The following is a 12171-nucleotide window of genomic DNA, read 5'->3' as shown; positions in this document are numbered from 1 at the left end:
AATACAGGTATTCCATATTTCGGAATATTTGGATATGGGATACTCAACCTGTATGTATGTATATATATATATATATATATGGATATAGATATACTGTAGTTCAGGCAATGCTTGGTAAACTTTAGAGTTGGAGCAGATTCTGATGAGTGTAAGTAACATAAAGTGACTTTGTGGGTGAATAAGGCAGTGATGGGCTGCTTAACATTGATGATGCATAATGCTTACTTACACAGTTGGTCACTATGGAGTAACTTTTATTATTATTATCCTTTATTTATATGGCGCCACAAGGGATCCGCAGCATATAATTTGGATTCTGTTTAAGAGTATATTTTGCAACTGAAATGCGCATATATGTATCTTTTAACCAGGCAGGATATGAAGTGGGTACAAGTAGCCATGTAGCCTGTGATAACCAACAAAACCAAACAGAAGCTACCAGGGGTAAGTAAAACATGCCTAATACATACGTTGTATAACATCCACTATAACAAACGGATCAATGCAAATTTACAGCTTGAGATTACTGTATGTGTAACACACTGTTTTGACCTTTGTACCATTCTAATATTTTAGAGTGTAATCATTATCATCAGTCAATATCTTGTTATTTTGTAAACTGTCCTGCTCTCAATAAAGTTAATTTATGACTGCAAGTAAATGTATGTTAAAGTACAGGCCTACTTTCTGGTCTTTGATAATACCCCTGATTTGCAGTTGACCTGGAAAATGACCATGGTGGAAACAGCGACAATGGGCCTCATTCAGAGAAAACACAGTGCCAATGTTTGCTCTTTGCCGTATGTAAGCCCCAAGCTTGTAAGGGATGCAGTCATGAAGTCACACTGCCACTGTCGACATTTCTAATGATGTCAGCAGAATGTTGAAATTATGATGTTTTTTAACTTGGTTAAAATTTTGACATCAGAAATGTCAGCATTAACAGCCTGTTGACATTTTAAATGTCACATTTGCTTTATTCTTAGGGTTAGAGTTATTGTCAGTTAGCGTTAAGATTACAGTTAGGGCCAGGGTTAGGGATAGACTGACATTAAAAAGACAGTTTCGACATTCCACCCATGTCAACATTACATCAGTGTCGACCTGGCAAATGTCAGCATTAATAACATGTTGACATGTTCGATGTTACCATGACAACCACGTCCGCATTTTTCTTTCAACTTGATGAATGGAGACATAATATACCGAACCCATTTGTGATTATAACCCATGCATACTGTATGAAGTGCACTGTATGTAACTGCTTTGCTCCATCTTTCCTCGCAGAAGTCTCCACTTTAGTTGAAAATCAACAAGCATATCAAGAGTATGATACAGGATGTACACCCTACAATGCAGAAGCTGAGGCCGGCCAAAACAGCAGCTGGGTAGTCCAGTCTACAAACCTGCCACCCATTGAGTCGCAAAATGAAATCTGTTCTGAGTGGGGCGCACCAAAGGCTGAATTACCCTTTGTTTACAACACCTATGAAAAGCCACACGAACAAGGTGGAAAGCCTTTGTCATATCAAGTACCATTTCCTTTTATTTTTACTTCTTTACTCTTCAAGTACTGTACTTACCATCTCGTATGCTACAGTGAATTTGCAGACCTTACATTTATTGAGATGTAATTGGGATCCGTACGTTCAAGATCCCGACTGTCAGAATGCCGACTCCGGAATCCCGACACCTGTCAGAATTCCGTACCCAACCCCTTTTATTTCATTTACTAGTACATTATGCAAAAATGTTTTTTATTCTATCAATATGTGTTTGAAAGAGTTTTTTTTTTTATGGGATGTGGGGTACTTACTCCTTGGGCTAAATGTTGCATTGCTAAAACACTATTATTTGGTCATGTAAAAACCAAGTGTTCTGCTTTTACGCTTATGTAATTGGGTTGGATGAATGCATATTGGTATACATCTCTCATCTCATTCCCGTCAGTAACATTCACTGTGCTATATCACACTAGGTATTTGCCACTAATAAGTAAATATGTTGATCCATTAACTGAATAGAACAAGAGATATCAGCAGGTGAAAATGTGGTGATTCTCGAACTGAGAGTGTTAAACATGCCTCCTATAGAGACAAACTAGACCAGCATGCTCTAGGAGTCAGAACAATAAATATAAAGAAAGATGGGGATGTCATTTACTGTATGACATATCTGACAATTCAGTAGACAGTTCAAAGAATTGTTGTTTGTCCCTTGCACAGGCAGGAGGCAGACAATGAGCTTTGTTCAGCAGCTACAAGGTACTCAGCTTTCCATCTCATAGCAATTATAATTACCCTAGTCTTAGAAGCACAAGGTCCTATTAAGACAAAAAGAAACTGATTTCCAGGATAAGTGTTTTCTCATGGTGCATTCTATTCTATATGAAACAGGATAACTGATCCCATGTACGCAGGGCCGGAGCTTCCACTAGGCAGCTTTAGGCAGCTGCCTAGGGGCGCCGGGACCTGAGGGGGCGGCCTGCTACAGCTGCCTGAAAAAGGTTGCACGGTCCTACCTTTCACAGCCGCTGCAATCCCCCAGAACTCTTATCTTACAGTAGCCGTGACTGCTAAGCTCCCGTATTGCAGCCTCCAGCTCCACCTCCACCCGGCACAGGCAGTAACTTTGTCAGCTCCTGGAGTCCTGGCTGGGGGTGATATGCAGCACTGCTCTTCATTCCAGGCTCTTTCACAGACTACTCAGGGGCAGATTTATTAAGCTTGGTGAAGTGATAAAGTGGAAGGTGATAAAGGACCAGCCAATCAGATTTTAACTTCCATGTCACAGGCTGGGTTTGAAAAATGACAGTTAGGAGCTGACTGGCTGGTCCTTTATCACCTTCCACTTTATCACTTCACCGAGCTTAATAAATCTGCCCCACAGTCCCAACTCTGTACTGCAGCATGCAGGTAAGGTGGCTGCACAGTACATTCTCTGCATTGATAAGGAAAGAGGGCGAGAGCAGCAGTGTGGTGAGGGGGGGGGGGGGGAGGGGGGGGATGAGGAGCAGGCATGCACACAGTCTGGGGGGATGAGCAGCACCATGCACACAGATGGTGGAGGGGATAGAACAGCAGACATTTATCAGAGTGAGGGGGAGGGGGTGAGAGCAGCATGCCTTTCATCTGAAGGGTGGGTAGGGGGAAGGGGCAGTAGGCAGAAGTTTTGCCTAGGGTGCCGAGAAACCTTGCACCGGCCCTGCATGTACGTCCGCACTAGTGCTGTTCTCATGTTTAATGTCCATCAGGTCTTTTTTTTTTTAATTTTACTTTGTTTCAGGCTGACCCCTAATGTGTGATCAGCGGCAGAATGCATGCTCTTACTAATTAACACTTTTTAATCATCAATAATTTTTATTCAATTTTTTGTTATGCAAAACAGGGGTACAGAAAGAAGAAAAGGGAGGGAGGGAGGGGGGGGAAGCAGTAAATACATAGATGAGACAATATGTATACTTATACATACAATTCAAAATCAATCAAACATGTGTATCAGAAGAACTACAGTGGACGTAATGTAGTAAGGGGTACATAATGAAAAAAAAAGAAAAAAAGACACTGAGTCCACAATAATGCAAATTGCACACATGAGCACAGAGTGATCCCAGACTCAGGAAGGAGAGGGGTCTCCATCTAGGGGAGGGGTGTGAGGGTGAATGTCCGGGGAGGAGGATCGCAGTACTAAATTGGCTCCCTCACCCTCCGTGGCAAAGAGCAGCCAAGGCTTCCAACGCACTAGAGGGGACTTGACAGAAAGGGAGCAAGGCATTTACTCAGTCTCCATCAAGAATTGCTTCTGAATTTTATGTATGACTTTCATTAAGGGGGTGGGGGGTGGGGGGGGTATGAATTGTTTCCAATTCTGGGCTAAGGCCGCACGGGCTGCAAAGCAAATATGACCTAAAACGTACTGTAAATTAGCACCTACGGTGCGCGGGTAGCAGAAACGTGAAGTCAGGGGAGGCAGTGCCTCCCCTGTGATAAGAAGATACTTATGACACATATTCTGTGTCATAAGTATCTTCTTTATTGAATCCTAATAATTTTACTGCTTTAAAGTACTTTGGGAGGCACTGATAGCAGTGCCTCCCGTGGATAATGGGAACGGGGACAGTGCGGGGGGCGGAGCCTAGCACTGGGCTGTAAAAGCCCATGAAAAAACATAGGGAAAGCGGCACTGTTCCAAGTGCCTCGCTGACAGGGACACCACCCCCATGTTTGCGAGGCACCTGTGATTGGACAGCGGATACAGGGCTGGATCCGCTTGTCCAATCACCCACATGCGGCGCTGGAGGCGGCGGGTCCCGGCGTTAATGATAGCCGGGAGTAGCGGTGGGCCTTCAGCGTGTGCGGCTCCCCCCCCCCCCCCCCGTCCTCCTGCTCCGGCTCCCACTCACCTCACTACCAGCAGCGGCGGTCCTGCGGAGCCTGCAGCTCTCCCCCCGTCCTCCCCTTCTGGCTCCGTCCTCCCGGCTCCCGATCACCTGACAGGCAGCAGCGGTGGCCGTACAGTACGTGCGGCTGTCCTCCGCTGGCTCCAGCAGCAGCAGCAGGTTAGTTCGTGTCTCTCTCTCTCTCTCCTGTGGATCATATGTCAGTATAATGTTAATTTTTACAGGTGCCTCTACCCCTTCGGATTCTACTGGACAAGTGGACGTGACCGGCGTGGGATGTAGGTAAGTAATCTCTCTCATTTTTACAGGTACCCCTATTGGATTCTACTGGACAAGTGGACGTGACCGGTGTGGGATGTAGGTAAGTATGTGTGAGTGTGTAAGTGTGTTTTAATAAAATTTTACTGTCACGGTGTGTGTTTGTGTTTTTATTTGGGTATTTTTTTTGTTGTGGAACTACAGGTACCAGCGAGCCTGTTATTTCCCCGCCTGCTGGTACTTGAGGTTCTCCAAGTACCAGCAAGTGGGGGAGGCTTGCTGGGCCTTGTAGTTCCACAACAAAAAACAATATTCTTTTTTTACACACATGGCTATCAGCCCGGCACCCACCGCCCAGGGGTGCTGGGGACAACCTCAGGCTTCACCCCTGGCCCTTGGGTGCCTGGAGGGGGGGACCCCTTGATTTAAGGGGTCCCCAATCCTCCAGGGTACCCCGGCCAGAGGTGACTAGTTGGGGGGATAATGCCACGGCCGCAGGGACCTACATAAGTGTCCCCCGGCTGTGGCATTATCTCTCTGACTAGTGGAGCCTGGTGCTGGTTTTAAAAATACGGGGGACCCCTACATCTTTTGTCCCCCATATTTTTGGAACCAGGACCGGTCTAAGAGCCCGTTGCTGGTTGTCTAAATACGGGAAACCCCTGCCCATTTTTCCCCCCAGTATTTAAACAACCAGGACTGGCTCAAAGAGCCCGAGGCTGGTTATACTTAGGAGGGGGGACCTCACACATTTTTTTTATTTTATTTTTTAACCCATTCAGACCCTTCCCCATTAAGTTAATGGAAGCCCTGGACAACAGAATTGCATTCATGTCCTCCTCCCACTCCCTTCCCAGTCCCAAACAGTAATTTTATTTTTTTTCTATAAAAATGTACAATATATCACAAGTATGATGAGCAGGCAGGCAGCGGGCATTGGCGGCATCGGACTGAGATAGAAATTAGTGGCGGAGGGCTGGGTCAGTTGATTCTGGGCGAGTTTGTAAGCCATTGTCAGTGGCAGCGGGTACCAGCTCAGAGGCAGTAGCGGGCATTGGCTAGGGGTCATCGGCAGGATTTGGCGGACATTATGGCTGTAGTGCCTCACTAGCCACTGACCTCACCGCACGCCACTGGCGGGTAGACATTTAGTAAAGCAATGAGGGGGTGGGGGACAGAGTGAGTCCAAGTACTTTTTTAATCAGCCCAAACACCTTTACCCAGTACAACTTAATAGAGGGACAGGTCCAAAAAATATGAAAAAGATGGCCCACCTCGCCGCAGAGGCGCCAGCAAAACTTCGAGCATGCAGGCCAAATCGTGTGCAACCTATCGGGTGTGAGATATAACCTATGCAGTAACTTGACATGCATCTCGGAATGATTTAGGCATTTAGACATAGTAAAGGATGACGTAAAAATGTGTTGCCATTGGGGGTCGGTAAGGGTACAGCCAATATCCACCTCCCACCTGATTTGGGCTCTAGTTTTAAGAACGGGAACCAATGCTAGTAGTGTTTTGTACCAGAAGGAGATCTCACCTGCAGAAGCATCCTTAGAAAGACGACCCAGGACCTGAGCCATAGTAGGGTGCAATGGGGAGGGGTAAGGTGGAGGCTGTTCCACCAATGTTGTATTTGGTAGTAACTGAGCCTCTCAGAGTCAGGTAAAGCAAAGCATTCTTGAATGGCAGAGAAGGAGCTAAGCACGGGCCCATTGAACAGGTCTCCCAGTAGACCAATCCCCCTAGAACGCCAACCTGCCAAATTGAGATTAGGGACTAGGGCAGCTATTGTGCGTAGGGAAATTCGAGGCAAGGTATTAAAGGGAGAATTTAAGCCCATGGTCAGTCTGTCCCAGACCTGTAGGGTGGCTCGGGTTGAGGGGAGAAGGCGTAGAGCCGAAGGTCGCATAGATTTGGGTAGCCAAAAAAGATCCCTCAGGGGGAACCTAGGGCAGGCTAGTCCCTCCAAACACGTCCACTCCGAATGGGCATCACTAGAAAGAGCTTTAATCTGGGCTAAGAGGCAGGCTTCTTGGTATAGGGAAAGATTAGGCATGTCGAGGCCACCAACTCTCCTAGGCAATGACATCCTGGTGCGTGACAATTTAGGCGGTCGCGAAGACCAGACATAATTGGTGAGGATAGTAGAAGCCTTATCTAAATATTTCTTGGGGAAAACAAAGGGGATTGTGCAAAACAGAAACATTAATTTGGGGAGCAACGAAATTTTAAAGGCGGCCAGACGTCCCAGCCATGATATCTCATAGTTAAGCCACGATTTGGTGGACAATTGTAGCGCGGTCAGTAAAGGGGGGAGGTTAATGTCAAATACAGAAGAGGAGGATGGGGGGATATAGATACCCAAATACCGTATTGAGGTCGTTTGCCAATTGTAGGGATATTTAGCGCGCAAAGGGACCATGGAGTGAGTGAGATTAATAGGCAGGGCATCAGTTTTAGTTGTGTTTAATTTGTAATAGGACGCTGCAGAGTACCTATCTAAAATATCATGTAAATGAGGGAGTGAGGTGCAGGGGTCGGTTACAAATAAAAGGACATCATCGGCAAATAAACATAGTTTATGGGAGACGGTACCAAGTTGGAGTCCTGGGAACTGTGGGTCCGCCCGAATCTTAGCTGCCAAAGGTTCAATCGCCAGGACAAAAATGAGAGGACAGAAAACCATTACTATAGACCCGGGCCGAGGGCGAGCTATACAAGGCTAGTATGGATGACAGGATTCGGTTGCGGAAGCCAAATTTCAATAATACTTCCCGTATGTAGGTCCAGTTTATGCAGGTCAAAAGCCTTCTCCGCATCTAAGGATAACAGGAGAAGGCCCTTTTCACGCGCTATGGAGTCTACGAGGTTGAATACCCTACGGGTATTATCAGACGCTTGTCGACCAGGGATAAATCCAACCTGGTCGGGGTGTATCAAGGAGGGAAGGAGGGCGTTCAATCGGTAAGCTATTAATTTAGCATATATTTTAATGTCTCCGTTTAACAGCGCAATGGGGCGGTAGTTTTGGCAAGAAGTCAAGTCCTTACCTGGTTTGGGGATCGTGACAATGCGAGCCTCCAGCATCTCCATTGGGAGAGTGCCCTGAGAAGTGATTTCATTATAAACTGTTACCAGAGATGGAGCCAGGAGGTCCTGGAGTGAAACATAGAAATCATTAATAAAGCCATCTGGGCTTGGCGCCTTATCTTTAGGGAGGGATTTAATTGCCCTTAGCGTGTCCGTGGTGGACCAGGGGGCATTCAGCATTTCTAATTGGTCGTCGGTAATGGAAGGAAGTTTCAAATCAGCGAGATAGGAGTTGATAGAGGAAAGAGTAGGCTGCGGGGTAGAAGGGTCAGTCGAGAGATTATAAAGTTGGGAATAGAAGTCAGCAAACTGATTTGATATCTCCAAAGGATTAGATATTTTTGTGCCTGTTGGGGACATAATAAGCTTAATTCTATTCCTAGCTTGTTGCGCTCTAAGCTTACGAGCAAGCAATTTTCCCGGTCTATTCCCCGCTAGGTAAAATTTCTGACACATCCTGTTTAATGAAGCCTGGGTGCGCACCATAAGCAATGTCTGAAGCTGGGACCTAATGTCAGCCAACTCTTTCTGGAGGGATCTCGAGGGTCGAGCTTGATTTTTCTCCTCCAGTTCCTTTAATTTACGCTCCAAATCGTTCAAACGTTGTTGATGTAGTTTCTTAAGGTGGGCTCCTGCCTGTATTGCCGCCCCTCTAGCAACGGCTTTCAGTGCGCACCAGAAATTCAGAGTGGACGTGTCTGAAGGAGAATTAAATTCCAAGTAGGACATGATGCTGTCTACTATAATTTTTTTAGATACGGGGTTTGCCAGTAAGTGAGGAGAGAGTCTGCAAGGTCGGGGCGGGGCATGCTGACTATTAAGATCCCATTTAAGAATCAGCGGGGCATGATCTGACCAGGTTATTGGAAGGATATCCGCGGATCTAGCAAATTGGAGGGTCCATTTGTCAGAAAACTAAAAATCAATACGGGAATAGGAGTTGTGAACGGGAGAATAGTATGTGTACTCACGGCCTGTAGGGTTTTGCACCCGCCAAATATTGTAGAGGTAAAATTCAGCCAGGAGATTGCGGAAGGCTAAGCATGAGGCGTTAGAGGAGGCTAAAGGGGGAGAAAAGTGCCTTGGAGACCTGTCCAACCTGGGGTCAAGGACCAAATTAAAGTCCCCCATGAGGAGGAGCGAGCCTATATGGTTCCTCTGGATAACTAAACATAGTTTACGTAAAAAAGCCACTTGATTTGAGTTAGGGGCATAAGCTGAAACCAGGGTAACCGGTTTGTCATCTAAAAGGCCACTTAAGATAAGATAGCGGCCATTTTTATCGGCAACCTGGGAGTGTAAAGTGAAGGAGACTGAGTTTTTAAACAATATAGCTACACCATTCCTCTTAAAAGGGCCGTTTGCAAAATAACCGATAGGGAACCTGCGGTCTTTAAACACAGGGGGCGCTAAGGATGAAAAGTGTGTGTCCTGCAGCGCAACAACATCCACCTTGTGCCTAGCAAAATAGCCCAATGCCAACCTTCGCTTGTTAGGGGAGTTTAACCCCTTAACGTTCATGGACAGAACCTGGAGCATCGAGACGGTCTAAAGCACGCCATGAGTGGTAAGACATTTTGGTATACAAACAAGAATTTTTTTTTGTCTCATACAGTTAGTTACAGTGTTACGAGAGGGGGGGGGAGGGAATAACGGGGGGAAGAATGGGTAAGAACAAACCAAAACATCGGGTCGGTATAACTACTGCAAGGAAAGCAAAAAAAATGCAGTAGTACATTAACAGGGGGGAACATGTGGCCTAACGCCACCACCACCTATGAACCTAGATGAGGAAAAGAAAGAAGAGACATATACAGATACAAATATGCCTACCAACCATGTAAAGAAAACAAAGAACATATACGCATGAACTAAACCATGAGCACGGAGCCGGGACTCAAGCAATATAACTACTAACAGGGTAACTCACGAGACCACATCAAAACGAATAGCTGAGGCCCATCCGTTAGAACGGTACAAAGTAATGTCCATATTCAAAGTCCAAATTCAAAGTGACGATTTCAGGCGACGAACCACTCCGATTGAAGAGTTGACTGTTTCTTGGATCCAGGCGGCATCGTGACAGGAATATCCCACTCCGATAGCAGCTTGACTCCAGCTTCCAACGAGGCAACTGTGTAGGATTTATTTTCATACGAGATGATGAGCTTTACCGGAAAACCCCATCGATAAGTAATCTCTTGGTCACGAAGCGCTAGGGTAACAGGGAGAAACGATCGTCTTTTAGCCAAAGTCATAGCAGAGAAATCCGGAAAAAGTTGTAATCCACCAAGCATGTCAGAATCCGAGTCTCTTCCCGCCTTCAGGATGCGTTCTTTCGTCGTGAAGAAGTGCACTCTCATGAGCGTGTGAGTGAGGGAGGAACCGAGCGCAGTTTAGGTAGTCTATGGATTCTGTCTATAAGCAGCTCCCTGGGGTCAGCCCAGGGCAAAAGCTTCCTAAATAACGTGGTGGCGTAGTCCTCCAGCTCAGAATTTTGCACGGAGTCGGGAATGCCTCGGATCTTGATATTATTACGCCGAGATCTGTCCTCGATATCCGCAATCTTAAGTTTAAACGCCTCAAGGTTACTCTGCTGTTGATCATGGGCCGCTATGAGGTCGTTGTGGGACGAGACCAATTCCTCGACTTTCCGTTCCAGGTGGTCGGTACGTTCCCCTATAGCATGCAATTCCGTCTTAACCTCTCGGACAGCCGCTGTGAGATCTTGAGTCAACTCTGTTTTAAACGCTGATAGAGCCTGATACAAAGTTTTGACCGTGAGAGGGGCGTCGGATTCCGGGTCAAAACCCGGGACAGAAGCAGGGCTGCAGGGAGGGTCTGTTGCAGAAGTGGCCATAGGGGACTTCCGTGCAGTAGAGAGGGCAGGAGCCGCTTTCTGAGATGGAAAAGATACTCTAGGAGGCAGCACCTCTTTAACCTTTTTCGGTGGCATTCTGAAGAGATGTAATTCCGTAGGCTAGGCAAGAGCGCTGGAGAGACCACGGATCCCGGAGAATATAAGGCGAAAGGTTAGGTAAGCATAAAGGCCAAAGGTGGTGGTGTGTAAACGGTCTGGACTACATCAGAATAATGCATCACTAGAGGCCCGGCATCCGGTCATCACCCTCCAGAAGTGCCCACGGGGCAGGTCTCCAGCGAGCAAGGGAGAGGGGGAGCCAGGCTCCCAGACAACAGGTAGCAGCACAGCGTCATAGGGGTCGGGCAGACCGTGCCTCCCTGGGCAATCACTCTCCCCTCCAGGGAAATTCCCGCATTACTGTGCAGGGTCAAAGAGCATGAGGGGGAGCCCAGAAAAGAAGCCAGTCCATCCACAGATACAAGGGGGGGTAGGTGGCTATTAACAGGCCTACACATTGGCAGGGCAAATCAGACGGGTGTGTGCAGCTAATTTAGGCCCCGGATCCCGGATCTGGTGTAGGCCTCAACTCCTTGGGGCCTCAAAAAAGCAGCAGACCCCTCGTATTCCCTATGGAGGGGGTATTTATGTGGCAGGGGGGCTAAGGAGGAACAGGCTACGCCCGTGGGAGCGGGGGAATGCAGCCGACTGGTGGGCGGGTGTAGCAAGATGGCCGCCGCCGTGAGGGGTGCAGGAGCAAGGAGGTCGCAGCCGCGGCTCCGGAGGGCAGGGAGCGGGAGCCTGATCCACGCCGCCGTCCCCGATGGTCTGGGGCAGGTAAGGGGCAGTGGATGGGCCGGTTTGGAGGCAGGGGGAAGCCGCCAGGGGTCCCGTTGCGGCCACGCTCCAGTCCCGGAGCCCGGTCCCGGGCAGGCCCCAAACTCGAGGTCCCATCCCCGGGACACGACGTAGGCCTCAGCTCTAAAAAGTGGCAGAGGGCACCACTCCAGCCTCCCCGGGTCTCGGACGTGATGGGCACCCGCCGGGGGAGAGAATCAGGGGGGAAAACCGGAGGTAGATCTACTTTAAATGCAGGGCCGGCAGGAGCTCATGGAAGGCACGTCCTCTCAGGCTGCAAATTAGCCCACCCCCCCTAATTAACACTTTATAACACCTAAACCTCTCACTTGTGTGATGCTGTAGGGCGGATGGCTTGTGCTGGCCTGGAGGGGTCCCATGCCCTGTACTTGAATCTTAGTGTTGGGGACCCACCAGATGAAGTAGCCTGGTCACAGTTGGTGTGCCCATATTTTTGGCCGAAAATAAGAATTTACTTACCGATAATTCTATTTCTCGGAGTCCGTAGTGGATGCTGGGGTTCCTGAAAGGACCATGGGGAATAGCGGCTCCGCAGGAGACAGGGCACAAAAGTAAAGCTTTTACAGGTCAGGTGGTGTGTACTGGCTCCTCCCCCTATGACCCTCCTCCAGACTCCAGTTAGGTACTGTGCCCGGACGAGCGTACACAATAAGGGAGGATTTTGAATCCCGGGTAAGACTCA

At 47.8% G+C, this 12171-nt stretch overlaps 1 protein-coding gene across 3 annotated transcripts in view; it reads left to right on the top strand.

Moving 5' to 3' along the window:
- Positions 1-12171, top strand: part of SEC16B (SEC16 homolog B, endoplasmic reticulum export factor) — a 327501-nt gene that overhangs the window by 204244 nt on the left and 111086 nt on the right. For all 3 annotated transcript variants that reach the window (XM_063939718.1, XM_063939716.1, XM_063939717.1), the window contains exons 18-19: positions 372-444; positions 1288-1509. In XM_063939718.1, the coding sequence (XP_063795788.1) occupies positions 372-444; positions 1288-1509 (295 nt within the window). The remainder of the gene's footprint in view (positions 1-371; positions 445-1287; positions 1510-12171) is intronic.

The sequence above is a fragment of the Pseudophryne corroboree genome, chromosome 9, assembly GCF_028390025.1.
Source record: "Pseudophryne corroboree isolate aPseCor3 chromosome 9, aPseCor3.hap2, whole genome shotgun sequence".
Classification (NCBI taxonomy): domain Eukaryota; kingdom Metazoa; phylum Chordata; class Amphibia; order Anura; family Myobatrachidae; genus Pseudophryne; species Pseudophryne corroboree.
The sequence above is the reverse complement of the archived record's forward strand: the minus strand, read 5'-3'. Positions and strand labels throughout refer to the sequence as shown.